Genomic DNA, 15,410 nt, shown 5'->3' with positions numbered 1-15,410 from the left:
TGGATCAGTAAGTGAGGGACAGAAGAACTTGTAACACTTCTATGACTTTTATGACTCCAGTGCACAGGGTTGGGGGGCGGGGGTTGAGAGAAGGAGAGAAACAGGCCCTGGACAGCCTCTGAGCAGGGTGATGAGAGCCACCCAGGCACAGCCAGCCACCCGGCCAGTCAGCAAGACCAAGGCTTAGGATTTGAGCAGCCCCAAGAACTGAGGGGCCCCCACCGCCAGGCCAGCAGAGTAATGCAGAGACTGCGACTTTGCTACGGTAAAATTTTAATGAGAAAAAACCCCGAAACCACACAGCCTGCCTCTGATTGTGAAGGTGAGAGCTGCCCTTGAAACAGCACTAGGAGTCGGAATCTGGGCTCAAGCCGCTTCTCAATGGCCTCCTCAGCCCTCAAAGCTAAACTTCCTTTTTCAGATTCCATCTCCGCTGGCCCATGAACTAAAGCCCCCACGAGGGACATTCTGATCTCCGTAAAAATCTTAACCATGACCTGGAGAATACTGTAATTTCATCAAGACAATATTGTCTAGCCAAATAAACCCACACTCATCTATTGCCTTTATACACTCTCTACCAACAGGGAGGAGGGCAGGGCAGGGGGGTAGAGCAGGGTGTATGGGTGGACAAAGCAAGGTCTTACCCTCTGGGTCATCGCGGATCACCAGCAGCCCATTCCTGCACACGACCTTCCCGGTGGTGGCGTCTAAGAATATTAGTGATGGAATGTTGGAAATTCGATATTTGTTCCAAAGTTTAAGCTATAAGAAGAAAAGTAAAAGAAGGTGGTTAAATCCAAACCAGATTAATTGCAGAGTTCTTCGGAGCCTCCTGGGCCTCAGGGGTAGACAGGCTGGAAAACACGAAAGTACAGATTAAATGAATTACTGATTGAAAGCAGGGCTGGCTGGGCAAAAGGGGCAAGAGAAGCTACAATCCCACTTGTCCCTGCGGCCTGAGACAGTGGAGCGGACCCCAAGTCAGAGCCACACCCAGGCTCAAGTCGCAGCAGAGGCCGACGGAGAACCACACTCGCCCTGGGTGAGCTTTTCTCTCCTACCTCCCCCATGGGCACTGTCTCTAAGAAGCATGAACATGAAGATGGATCAGGCATCTTTCAGATACAGTCAGACCTCCACCAGGTGGTTAAGGCAGGAAGGGAGGCTTTTTATTGGTGCCTCTCCACCCTATCAGCAGGCAGGTGTTCGGCCGTGTCCCCTTGGCCCCAAGGGAGAAGGGACAAGGGCATTCCACAGATGACCAAGAGTTAAAATCGGCCCCTCTCCCCACTTCACCGGGTCTATGCACCGAAATATCGGTAGTCGCTCTACGTGTGTGCCACTCAGCCTGCAGACACTGCGGAAGCACGGTCCTCAGCCAGCCCCAGCCCTCATTTCCCTGTGCCACTTAAAACAATCCCCAGTCCTTGGCAGGTGCCTGCAGTCAGCTGTGCCAGCTGTCAGAGGGCCAGGGTCTGAGAGCCGAGGCTGAGAAAGTGTGAAGGCGACAGCCCAGGGCTAGGAGCCGAGTGTGTGCCGGCTCCTCTGTAAGCTCCTGGCCGTCTGGGTGGTGCTGGTCAGGTGGGCTGCTGAGAGCTCTGGAACTCAACTGCCAAGGCCAGAAAGTGACGTAAAGAAATGAAATGTTGAACTACCAATGCACCTCCAGAAAAGAAAGAAACGAGGGGAGATTGCAGGATGGCCCACTGGTGATTCAGCTGTGAGCCTCCCTTCCGGGGGCCTGGGGCCCAGACAGGAGGGGCTGGCCCTGTGGGCACTGGCACAATAGGGTATGGAGGTGTCGAGGGAAACAGGCATCAGAAATCCAGCTGCATAAAGCAGAGGAAAAGGCATGGGTGGCTGTGACCATTGTTTTTAACTCAGTCCCAAGCAGCCAGGGAGTTGGGCAGTGTATGTGCCAAGAAATGTGAGGCCTACCCAGCCTATGGAGACCTGGGTCTTGGCAGGAAGGGTTGCGGGACCCCATCTCTAACTGGGTGGGCCCCCCTTAGTGCTGCATGTTTTTCCCAGTCTCACGTTTCCACTGGGCTCCCCAAATCGGCCAGGACCTCAGATCAAGGGTGACTCTGCCCATCAAGTTTCCGGTGACCGATTTTGCACTATTCCCAAGAAACCCGATACAGGATTCAGATTAAACGTTCTTAAGAGCTTCAACAACAAAACAAGACCATCCTACCAGTGGGATTAGCTTTACAAGTTTGCTGGTACCAGGATCCAGCCAGGTTAAAAAAATAAAAAAAAAGTTGGGGTGGTGGGGGATTAAGTTATCAGATTTTCCTGATTTCAAAAGTAACTACTGGGGGGGAAAAGTAACTATTGGGAAAAATGGGAAACATAGCAAACCACAAAAACTGAGATAAAAATAACCCATGACTCATCACTTATGAAAGCTTAGACAATTTTATATTCCACCAATGGCAAATGAGAGCACCCGTTTCCTGGTACTCTCACCAACATTATCACTACCATTAGTTTTCCCAATTTGATAGGACAAAATGATGCTCATCTTTGTTGCTTATCATTCTTTTACTTACTGATGTTTAGGAGATACACATCTATCTCACTGTTATAAATACACTGTTTTTCCCAAGATATTTTTTTACAAGTGGTAAGTGCTGCAATTCATTGAACAGATATTAACTGAGCACCTACTATGTGCCAGCCCAAGGGACAAGAAAGAACAAGGCAGATGACGTGGCTGCCTTTGCAGAGCTTCTATTCTAGTGGGAGAGACAGACAATATAAGCAAGAATATATAGAGAAAAATAATTTCAGGCACTTGTAAGCAATAAAAAGAAGCCAGAGCAGGGTAAGAGCGAAGGCACACTGGGGGGAGTGGTACACGTTTTAGTGAGTGCTCTGGAAGGCATCTTTGAAGAAATGGCATCTGAGCACAGATAATGACATGAAACAAGTCACGTGCACATGGGGGGAGGCTGAATGGGAAAGGTGATAGTGGACGCAGCCAGACAGTCAGGGAGGGGAGCCACGATGAGGTCAGAAGGGCAGCCGTGGACCAGATCTTCAAGGCCCTGTAGACGTGTAAAAATAACGGAATTTTATTCTAAGCGTACAGTCAGACCTCCATATCCACAGGTCCCGCATCTGCAGATTCAACCAAGCGCAGATCAAAAATATTCGGGGGAGGGCTTCGCTAGTGGCACAGTGGTTGAGAGTCCGCCTGCCGATGCAGGGGACATGGGTTCGTGCCCCGGTCCGGGAAGATCCCACACGCTGCGGAGCGGCTGGGCCCGTGAGCCATGGCTGCTGAGCCTGCGCGTCTGGAGCCTGTGCTCCGCAACGGGAGAGGCCACAACAGTGAGAGGCCCGTGTACCACAAAAAAAATAAAAATAAAAATATTCGGGGGAAAAAAATCAAGGAAGTTCTAAAATGCAAGGCTTGAATTTGCCAAGCGCAGGCAACTATTTACATAGCGTTTACATTGTAGGTATAACTATTTATGTTATATGTACACTGTATTAGGTATTGTAAGCACTCTAGAAAAGATCTGAAGTGTACAGGAGGATGTGTATAGGTGAGATGCAAATATCGTGCGATTTTATATAAGGGACTTGAGCATCCGCGGATTTTGGTATCTGTGAGGATCCTAGAGTCTTGGATGACCAGGTGAGGTCATCCAAGGAGAAGACACGGCTACAGAGGAAAAGGGACCCCAGGGGAGAGCCGGGTACCACCCACAGCAGGCTGAGGAGTGATGAGTGACACAGGAAAACAGGGAGACTCCAGTGTCCCAATAGGCAGGTGAGCAAAGTGTTTTGGAGAGGACAGTGTAGGCCACTGTGTCAAATGCCCTGAGATGTTGAATAAGATGAGGACAGAGAACTGACCAGTGGATGTGGCACCAATGGTCACATATGACCTTGATGGGGTCGGGGAGGAGTCAGCGCAGGGGTGAAGCTGACAGACACACTGGAATGAAGAGGGAAGGAGGGGGCACAGCTCTGTCCAGCACACATGCCTACAATGGGCCTGGGACCCAGACAAGTCCAAGTCGTCCCGACAACACGTGAAACATCAAGAGGAGAATAACACAAAGAAGAAACGTTATAAAAAGAGGAGAAAATAGCAGATAAGGGGCTGAGGTAGTGACTATAGGCAACTCTCTTTAAGAGTTTTGCTGTAAAGGAAGCAAAGAAATGGGATTGTAGCTGGAAAAATGAGGTCAGATGATGAGGTCAGAGGGAGGATATTTTAAAGATGGGAGACACTGTAATATATGCAACTGGGAATAATACAGAAGAGAAAGAAGAAAACTGATGAAAAGGAAAAGTGTAGAAGCAAAGTCCTTGAATAGGCAAAAAGGTGGGATCCAGGTCACAAATGGAAAGATGGAATTGTAAAAACAGCTAATTTTTAAATACACAGTCATTCCTCAGTATCCACAGGGGACTGGTTCCAAGACCTGCCGCAGGTACCAAAATCTTGGAATGCTCAAGGTGGCCCGCCATATTCTCGGTTCCACATCTGCAGATTCAACCAGCCACAGACAGTGCAGTACTATAGTATTTACTATGGAAAAAACACACCAAAACTGTGTATAAGTGACCCACACAGTTAAAACCCATGTTGTTCAAGGGTCAACTATACACATTTCAAAGTAGTTTTTTAGTCTGAATAAAAAATCATGCCATTTGTAAATAAAAACAACTTCATCTTATTTTTTCAATATTTATATTACTTATTTCCTTTTCTTGTAGAACTATTCTGGCTGGAATTTCCAGAACAATATTAAGTAGCGAGCATCCTTATCTTCTACCTGACTGTAGTGGATATCTGTAATATTTTACTATCATATGTAATATTAGCCATTGCGTTGAGACAGATATCCTTTAACATGTTCAACAAAACAGTCTTGAATATTATCCAGCCTGAAAAAGGAAGGGTATGCTACAATAAGGATGAACATTGTGGACATATGCTAAGTGAAATAAGCCTGTCACTGAAAGACAAATACTGTATGATTCCACTTAAATGAGGTACTTAGAGTAGTCAAAATCATAAAGACAGAAATTGTAATGGTAGTTGTCAGGGGGTGGGGGGATGGGAGAAAGAGTTACTATTCAATGGGTGTAGAGTTTCAGTTTTACAAAGATGAAAAGAGTTATGGGGATAGATGGTGGTGATGGTTGCACAACAATATGCATGAATATATTTAATACCACTGCAATGTACACTTAAAAATAGTTAAGATGGTAAATTTTATGTATGTCTATCTTACCACAATTTTTAAAAAATAGCCTTCCTTAACACTTTGAACAAAAGTTTTATCAGGAAAAGGGCTTCCCTGGTGGCACGGTGGTTGGGAGTCCGCCTGCCCATGCGGGGGTCCCGGGTTCGAGTTCTGGTCCGGGAGGATCCTGCATGCCACAGAGCAACCAGGCACGTGTACCACGGCTTCTGAGCCTGCACTCTAGAGCCCAAGAGCCACAACTACTGAGCCCGCGTACCACAGCTACTGAGGCCTGCGCGCCTGGAGCCCGTGCTCCGCAACAAGAGTGGTCCCTGCTCACCGCGGCTGGAGAGGGCCCGCGCACAGCAGCGAAGACCCAGCGCAGCCAAGGGTAAATAAATAAATAAAACAATGGATCTATTAAAAACAAAAAAAAAGTTTTATCAGGAATGGATGGTTACTTTAAGGTTATTCTTTTGAGTTGTTGTGGTATATTTCATTAGTAACCACTCTACGGTTAAACCATCCTTGCCTTCATAGAAGAAATCTTCCCTGGTCACGTGTATTGTTAAGGGATCACTATAATCCTATCTCCCCAGGGACCTGGGACTCCCACAAGCAAATGGCATCTTGTAACAACAAGCTTTTTGGTAGCTAGTCTTTTTCCTAAAGGAAACTGCAGCCTGTGAGCTTTAAATATAAAGATGGCAGATGTAATGTGATTGTAATAGAGCGGTTTGAATGTAGGCACCCATACTATACTTGAAACATAAGCATGTGATTGGCTCTTGGCTAGATATTTTTCGAGGAATGGTGGCTTATGGTACCTGGGCAACATAGCCCCTAAATGCTGGGCCACTTATGGTATCTGGGCAACATAGCCCCTAAATGCTGGGCCACTCAGTGTGAGTCAGGACCATCCCCCAGCTGATGTCATAAAAGGAGGACCTGAGAATGAGGCCTGCTTAGTGTAGTACCTTTTAAGACTCTAAAAATAAAGGTGCTGTCCCCTCCCCCATAACAGATAAGGAAGAATTCAATTTTTTCTGGGTCCCTCATGTAAGCAGAAGGACTATAACACCCTCCCCTTGTCCTACCTCAGATCATCACAGATATTTCTTTTTTCCCAATATCCTCCTTAGAGAGGGAAGAAACTGTAGCCCCTATGACCCTTATCTTCCTCCCTCCCTAGAGAGCCTCCCCTTTCTTTCCCCCTGGATCTCAAGGAAGACAGGAGGTCATGGCTGTGTTTTGTCCATTGTTGTTAGACCTTGTTTCCAAGTAAAGGCCCACTGGGTTAGTGGGAAAAAATTATGTTTCTAGACTCACATCTGACGCTGAAAAGTTGATCCTTCTGTAGACGAACATATCATGGCCTAATTTTATATGATAGTGATTTATTTAGGAAGTTATATCATTCATCAGTGATTTATAGATTTGCTTGGGACTATCCATCTCAGGTTTTAGCATCCCGATTACTCTGCTCTGAAACTGCAGAAGGCATAAGAATGATCATTCCAGCCATGTCAATTTATGTTAGAAAAGTCACACAGGTCCGCTTTGACGATTCTTTTATGCCAACTGGAGATGAGCTTAAAGAAATGATGACCAAGATTCACCTCTGTGCCTTTAAGTGTGGCTGACACAACCATGTCTATTTATGTTAGAAAAGTCACACAGGTCCGCTTTGACGATTCTTTTATGCCAACTGGAGATGAGCTTAAACAAATGATCACCAAGATTCACTTCTGTGCCTTTAAGTGTGGCTGACATCTCAAGTCCACTAAAGGTTTTCAAAAAGGCGTCTTAAAACATTGGTTTCATAACCATTTTGGGGTCACAGACACTTTTGATGATAAAAGCTACATATAGATCCTTTCCCCAGAGGAAAATACACATGCACAAAAAAGTCTGTGTGTAATTTCATAGAGTTCGTGATTTCTTTGAAGCCAGATTATTGAACCTGACTCCAAGAGGTCTATGGATCCCAGAAAAAGACCCCCTTCTTTTAAGAGTGCACTTTAGTACATGGCTTAACCTTGATTCAACTGGGAGAACTATGATATGGCCCCATCTTTACTCTTGTCATGAAAAATCTAATAAAAATCAGCATTTACCTAAACTCGACGATGATGCAATGGTGAAGAGTGGGAGGTTAAAATCTCACTATACGCAGCCTCCATCTTCCCAAACTTATTCAGAGCTGGGTACCGCCGGTGGTCTCCAATTCATCCCTTTGCCTTCAGGATGGTGAAGATCAGAACCACCTGGGACAGAGCACTAATGCTGCTTATTTTTTAAGGATCCCTAGGAAATGAGCTCATAGTCTTTCCTGGTATGATATTAGAGCATTTAACCAGAGTCAGGAGCATAAGTGCTTCTACATTATCTCAAAGCTCTTCTTGGGAGGAAATAACGGTGGTGGAGGAAGCAAATGGGCTTCGGAGGGCCTGGGTTTCCATCCTGGCCCTGACATCTCAGTAGATGTCAGTAGGTGACACGGTACCAGACCTTGGGCAGGTCACGCGGGCTGGCCTAGCACGGTCATACCCACATCGCAGGATGCATACGGAACTTAAACGACGTAACATTGTGTGGAGACACTCTGAAAACTAAAGCATTACACACATGAGACACATTATTAATATCTGAATCAAATTTATGCTTACTTCCCCCTTGTCTTGTCAGCATCCTTTTCAAAAAATGTTTTCCTGTCAACTCTATTTTAAAGTTAATCAATCAACTGCCTAGGCTGCATATAAAGCTCAGAAAACAGGGATTTCCTTCTGTAGCAAGTGGTCTTTTTGCCATAAGCACCTTCTACAAAACACGTACATATTCGGGGCCCAGTTTAATGTGGTCCGTTTGCCTTCCCCCCCCCACTTTCTTCCTCCCACCTCCCATTTTGGATTTCCAGATTTTAAAGAGGCGTCTGGATTTTTTTTCTTAAACTGACCCTGGATTTTGCTTTTCTCTCTTTTTAAGAGAACTCTGACCTCACGTCTGATTCTGGCTTGGAAGTGTGAAATACCATACAGTCTGCTACCAAGGAGCGTAGGAGGGAGAGGGGCCATGCCAGGCGGTTCCCATTCCAGCACCTGAAACTGGGAGGTGGATTGAAGGCAGGAGCTCCTTCCAGGTCACCAGGACAAAAAAGGCTAACGGCTACTGAACAGGTTCGTTAGAAGGGCCATGCTGACAGGCACTGCTGCAGGTGGGAGAGACCCGGTAACTTTTATTTACATCCAATGCCTGCTCTCGCTCAAGTGACCATCCTGGCACAACGTCCACCCAGAGTTCATTTTGATGCCACGTCCCACCTCCTTTCATAGCTACCCAGAGGCCAGGCAACTCCGAGAGAATGCGTCCCAGCAAACGCCCAAAGCCTAGAATACAGAAGGCAAGGCAGCAAAGATGAAATAGACAGAAAGAGGAGACAATATTAGCTAGACTTGGCCAAAAGCAAAAAGGATGACAAACCGGGCTACCGGGTTACTTAAAAGTTCCCATTCCTCAGCCTGGTGGCAGGTTCTCGTTAGCGATCCCAAGGCTGCTGTAGGAGCCGTCATCCCAGGAGTGCCGACCAGAAATGCTTGTACAGTGACCCACCGAACAATGAAGCAAATATCCAAAGGGATGGGATTGGGGACTGGTAAACTGTAAAAATGCAGACTCTAAAGCTGAGCTAAGCGGAAACCCTGGTGGGATTAGTCAGCACCCACACATGCCACAGGGAAATTCAACCCGGCAATTTCTGAGAAGCCCCAGCTCCTGAGGGTGACACAGAATCTGCCTCTCATTCTGAGGACCGGGTCTTGCACTTGACTGGGTGTCTAAGTTTTTAATTTCTCAACAGCTGCTGAAAATCTGTGGGATCAAGCCAAAGCTGACATAGATGTAGGATTAATCAGCCAGCTCCTTGGCAAGGTTAGCCGGAACCTTCTCAGGCAGACCTTACTCCAGCCCTTCCACCGAAGGCTAACCACGGTCAACACCATCCTTTCTGGAAGCAGCGTGTACAGATCTTCAAAAGTGTCCCTACCCTTTCTAACCAAACATGACCAAAGCCCATGATATATGCAGTGTGAGAGGGAAATCCCCCCGTCCCACTGTCCAATGTCAAGGCGGTATATACACGCACTAGAGGTTACTCAGCACAGGTTCTGGAGCCCAGGTCTAACTCTGCTCAGGCCACTTATTAGTTGGTGACCTCAGGCAAGCTACCTAACTCCTCTCTTAGTTTTCTCACTTGCAAAATGGAGATAACAGTACCTACACCTCACTGGGCTGTTGTCAAGATTAGATGTGTCATATAATGTGCTTAGAATAGGGCCTGACCCAGGTTAGGTACTATATAAGTGTTAGCTGCTATTATTATTTTGTTGTTGTTGTTATCCCAGAACCATTCTAAATGCTCCAGCAGGCCCTTGTCCTCATATCCCCAGAGTTAAGACCAAGCCTTGCTTCTGAGGCAGGATTCCCAGTGTGTGATTTGGCCTGAGACTCCAATTTTCCAGCCTGGTACAGCGGTTGGCCAAGTACAGTGCTTGTGGCACATGTTATGTGTTCAGTAAATGATGGTGAGCAAATGGAGGAATGACAATGGAAGGAAGGAAGGGAGAGAGGAAACACGGTCGACGGGTCAGCCAGACTAGATGCCCAGCTACACAATCAAGTTCAGCCGTTTAAAGGGCTTCTTGATGACCAAGACTCTTCCTTGTTCCTTGGCAGACTTGGGGGCCCAGAAAGCTTTTTAAACTGCAGAATAAATTACCCAAAACAAGTGCTGGTGGAATTAAAGCTCTTATCCCTTTATCTAACAGTGTCTCTGATCCCTTCCCTTCCCTAGCTCTCCTCTGTCTGGAGGCAACACAGAGAATGGGCCAGTGAGATCAAGGAAGAGGAACGAGTGGACTGGGCCGGGCTGATCGGAACCTGCACCAGCTTATGAGAAATCAAAGCCCTCCCAGGGGAGCAGCTCTGAAACTAGATTAACAATCAATTTCCCCTTCACTACAGCTGTTTTAGAAAGAGGACCTGTGCCCTAAGGGTCGTTGAGCGTGAGGTTTACAAAATAACATGTCCTCGCTGCTTCCTGCAGACAAAGGCACCAGGCCTGAAATACACCACACGCTCTCCTTCTGGGTCCATCTCTGCTACTCCAGGCTGCAGTAAAAGAAAAAGACAAGACTGGGTAGGAGGGATGTTATAAATTTACTCTTCATTTCCCCAAATCTCAGAATAGTAAGTTTTCTAGCTGATTTACAGCTGACCTAGCCGGGCTGCGCAATCCAGCAGAGATGCAGCAGGTGTGATTCACTGACAGCAATAATCGAAGTGCCACAGGGGACGTGAAGGGTGTGAGACACCAGGCCTGCCTTCAGGAGCCTTACGGTTTAGAAGTGCAAAATGGTAAACATGGTCAATGTTATATCTATTTTACCACACGCACAGAAGTGGAGCTATAACTACTTCTGTGCAGGCATAACACGCGGTAACTGCCAGGAAAACTGAGCAGAAAGGGCCAGAAGGAAGCCTGGCTCCATCTTAGTTCAATGAACGTGCCAGGAACGGCTCTGTGTGTTCAATCAAACACGCTTACTGTTTCAAACATCCTCCATAAAACCACTGTGATTCCATGCAGGGGCAGCCCCAAGAAGCAACAGCAGCTCAGGGCTGAGTGTGGTCCTTGTCGGTCACTCAAATCTTTAGTCAGTACTTCTATCAGAAGGCAGTATAGGTAAAATGGTTAAGAACATGGTTCTGGAGCAGACTGCCTGGGTTCAAATCGCAACTCTGCTACATCCCTGCTGGGTGACGTGGGGCAAGTTACTTCACTTCTCTGAGCCTCTATTTCCTCATGAGTAAAGTGAGGATAATAACAATACCTGCTCCACGTTGTTGTTGCTAGAATGAACTGGATTACTATACGTATAAGGCTTAGAACACTGCCCGGTACACAGTAAGTGTTCGATAAATGTCAGAAATGATGATGAGGCCTGAAGAGGACACTGCCATTTCTCCTTGACCCTAAGTGGAGAAATGTGCTGACCCCCCTAACCCCCATCAAGCATCCATGTCAGCTGCAGGTTACATTCTGGCGGAGGCGGGGATGTGGGAAATGACTTCTTAGGCCTTGTGCAATGTGGGACACCTGCAGACACAGGAACCAGGCCAGGAGACAAGCCTACGGAGTAAGTGCTGGGTACTCCCCGCCTGGTGCTGCGGGGACTTGTTAAGCTCTTAAGAGCCTCACTTTGCTCTGCAAGGTATTCTTTTACAACAGGAGCCACTCTGCCGCTAGTATGAGGTGGAGGATCTGATACGCTGCTTCTTCCTTTTATCTCTTTATCCGAGAGACGTCTGTCCTTGTCAGCAGCCAGCCTTCCAGCACACACCTCACTGGCTGACAGCAAGCTCTGCTTCTGTCTTCACTTGTGGCTCCGAAGTACTGTCAAAGCCCTGCCGGTTCCCAGCATGAGGGGCGCGTACTATGCTTCTATTAGGTCCAACACAGAACCACCACTGCCCCTTCATCCTTCCTCCGAGCAGACTGCTGTGTTCTGGGGGCCTCCAGATCCTCACTGCATGAACACGGGAGGGAAGCACACGTAGCCGCTGAGAGCACAGGCTCTGGGGGCAGATGGCCTGGAATCCTGGCTCTGCCCCTCAGGCAAATTAACACAGCAGCCCCCCAGCCTCACTTTCTTCAATGACAAAATGGTCCCATGGTACCTACTGGGTTGGCCAAGAAGTTCGGGTTTTTCCATAAGATGTGACGGAAAAAAGCCGAATGAACTTTTTGGCCAGCCCAATACTTCCTAAGGTTACCATGAGGATAAATAAGACATATGACGTGCTTAGTAAACACTCACATGAGAACGCTTCTAATGTGTGTCCTTCCAGAGTCTATGGGTAGAGAATACGATGAAGTCTCTTGATGAAAGGCCATCTAGGGCAATGGGCCCTGCACATAATCAAACTGCAAGGGCACTTACTAAGCAGTGTTTGAAAAATGGTGACCAGGACATCACAGGGCCACTGGCCCCTGCCAGGGCTGGGACCCAGAATAATCCACACAAATAAATACAGAAGAGATTACAAGAGGCCTCCTGCCAGAAGGTAAGCAGATGGGCTCTGATGAAGGAAGGGAGAGCAGAGGAGGATCTGCTTCCCCAGCAGCGGCTCTGGGAGGGGCAAAAGCTCCCCTTCTTCGTGGAAATGCAGATACTTTCCAGACCAGCATCCAGTCCACGGATGCTCCTTCCTGCTAACAGGGGTGCGGCAGAACAACTAAGAAATGGCCACTAATTCTAACCACGACCACCTGAGACGAAAGGGACGGATGGTGTCCATGCTAGTGGACACGAGAAGCTTGAACATTAAAAAGTGGTGTTTCATGTGGCTAGGAGGCCTGGGCCTGGCTGCCAGCACTGGCAGTGGGCTGCAGCTTTGCGACTCTGGTGACAAAGCCACAGTGGGTTCCTATGAACGCAGCTGCATCCCGTCTGCAACCAGCAGTCCAGAAGGAGCCGACATGTTCTAAGACACGGAGGCCACGGCCTCCGTCCGCTTTCCCTCCTTCCTTCCTGGGAGTCACTCACCAGGCAACTTTGCTACTAAAGGTCCTTTCAGAAAACTGCACCTTCGGACTGGCTTCAATCAACAACAAGAAAAAATTAATGAGATAAGAAATAATGCCCACAAATATAAAGACAAAAAACGTAAATGTTTTCTTCTTACCCTTTCAAAAGTGCTAAAATGCAAAATATTTCTTAATCCCTCACCTCGGGCTTGGAGAGTCCTGTTCTCCGAATATTTGGAACCTGGTCCCATTTGCAACTCCAATTAAAGAGGTTCGTTGACTGTGCCACACAACTTCCTGTCCTAATGAGTCAACAGGCCAGGAGATGAGCAGTTGCTGGGATCACAAAGGGACATATGGCTGCCAAGTTCTTTCTGGCCGTCACCAAAGACAGAGGAGAGGCTGCTCTGTTTCCCTGTGCTGCAGTTTTCACAAGCTGACAGAGGGATTTCCTAGAGGCCCATCTGGTATAAAAGCCTCTACTGGGCAGAGTGGCTTGGAACAGTAAGCGGGTGGCTAGTAATAACATATGCCATCAAGGGGGCATATGGGGGATGGCCGATTCAGGGGACGCGGGTTCACGCCCTGGTCCGGGAAGATTCCACATGCCGCTGAGCGGCTGGGCCCGTGAGCCATGGCCGCTGAGCCTGCGCGTCCGGAGCCTGTGCTCCGCAGCGGAAGAGGCCGCAACAGTGAGAGGCCCGCGTACCGCAAAAAAAAAAAAAAAAAAAAAAAAAAGAAAGAAGAACTAAAGAAAGGGTTGGGAGTTTTCAGAGGAGAGAGGACAAGGAGCCAGAACCACTCTGGAATTGGAGAGACCACGTCGCAGCTCCCAAGGCACTCACTTCTGGGGGGGATAGGGTTTCTGTGGCTTGTGCCATTGTGGATCCCTCTGCTGATATTATCGGGAAAGTTTGCCCACATTCACCCTGAGCAGTGTGTTTTCACTGGAACACTGGGATCTTGGGTCTGCCACCTCCTTTGAGAGACGTGTCACCATACAAGTTCAACCCAGAATGTTTAAGTTCATACCAAAGAGAAATAAATTCTGAGGGTCTGCACGCCCGGTTTTTATAGGGCCCATAAGGTTAAAACAAAACAAAAAGGTAAGACAGGAACCCAAGGAATAAGGACTGTGGGGAAGGAAGACTGCTGTTCCTTGCAGAGTTGGGGATTCTGCTGGAGGGAGTTGCTTGTCAGAGTAGTGGTATCTCCCACGTTCCCCCCTCCCGAGCCAGAAAATGGTAGATGCCATCAATTCATACCCACTCCCCCCTGCCCGCCCCCACCCCGGCCCCAACCAATCCATCCCTCACAGTTCAATATAAAATGTAAGGCCATCAAATTTGGGAGCTGGCTATAGCTGATAAAGGGACTTCTGCAAAAAAAAAAAAAAAAAAAAAAAAAATGCCAGCAAGGTTTTGTTTTCATTTAAATTTAAAAAAAATAAAAACCCAGGGACTTCCCTGGCGGTCCAGTGGTTAGGACTCTGCGCTTCCACTGCAGGGGGCATGGGTTTGATCCCTGGTCGGGGAACTAAGATACTGCAAACCGCGCATGGTGTGGCTAAATAAATACAATTAAAATCCATACTAAGAAAACTTCTTCATCTGAAAACAGACCTTCCCCCAGGAGACGGTGTTAGTGCAGGTTCCTGAGGGAGGAGAACAGAGCTCCCCCAGCCTCCTCAGTTCTCCATGACCTTGGAGCTCCAAGCTCTGATTTTCCACTAACTCTCAGACTCAGCACTTGAATGACATGTCCAGCATGGACTTACTGCACACGATAGAACCCCTAGGGCCAAGGAACCACAGTGAAAAGATCCAATGAGAAAGAGAGGGAGATTTCACAAACTATGGGAACAAGGGAATTTAAGGATGTGACGTGATCCAGCAAGTCAATAGCAAAAGAGAATTCCACCCTTCTAGAATCCTCCTGTGTTCATCCTTCCAGGGCTCAAAACCACCTTGTGTCTCCTCCATCTGATGAGTCCCTCCAGGAGACTAAATCTTACGCTGCTTTTGCATCTTCAGTGCTGTGCACCTGGTAGGTATTCAATACATCATGATGACGATGATGATGACAACGACGACGACGATGGTGATGTTCAGGCCAAGAAAGTATGTTTACTAGCTTCTCACATTTGACTCTACAGATGCGGCATGAAAAATAAGCAAGCTGGTATTTCGCTCTCACACATTCATCATGGTTCCTAAACAGCTACTAAATAAGTTCTTATCCAAAAAACAAATCAGGCAAATAGGCTCAAAACTTTCTGCAGCTTCCAGTAGATTAGGAATGCGATTGCGTAACACCTCCTAACCCAAATGCTGTAAATTACAAGTCAGCGGGGTGAGCATTTCCATGTCCTCTCTCCAAATGAAAATAGGGACCGGAAGTATGGTTTGTGAGAATTTCAGCGATGTTTATCATTTCAGCACCACCCATACCTGCTCCACCGTGAGGCCATCAGCAGAGTACTTCTTTCAATTTCCTACCTGACTGTTATTTCATCAAGTTTTTTTTTTTTTTTTTTGCCCTGGCTTCACAGAAAGCTCTGTTTCTTGGCAGAACTTTCTGAGTGCCCAGTTAAACCCCTTGTTATCACT

General features: G+C 47.3%; 1 protein-coding gene across 2 annotated transcripts in view; it reads right to left on the bottom strand.

Annotated features, from left to right (window-relative positions):
• The window catches only part of NXN (nucleoredoxin), a 140,835-nt gene that overhangs the window by 22,207 nt on the left and 103,218 nt on the right, over window positions 1-15,410 (bottom strand). For both annotated transcript variants that reach the window (XM_030861904.3, XM_070044524.1), the window contains exon 2: window positions 648-765. In XM_030861904.3, coding sequence (XP_030717764.1) covers window positions 648-765 — 118 coding nt within the window. The remainder of the gene's footprint in view (window positions 1-647; window positions 766-15,410) is intronic.

This window comes from Globicephala melas, chromosome 20 (assembly GCF_963455315.2).
Source record: "Globicephala melas chromosome 20, mGloMel1.2, whole genome shotgun sequence".
Lineage (NCBI taxonomy): Eukaryota > Metazoa > Chordata > Mammalia > Artiodactyla > Delphinidae > Globicephala > Globicephala melas.
The sequence above is the reverse complement of the archived record's forward strand: the minus strand, read 5'-3'. Positions and strand labels throughout refer to the sequence as shown.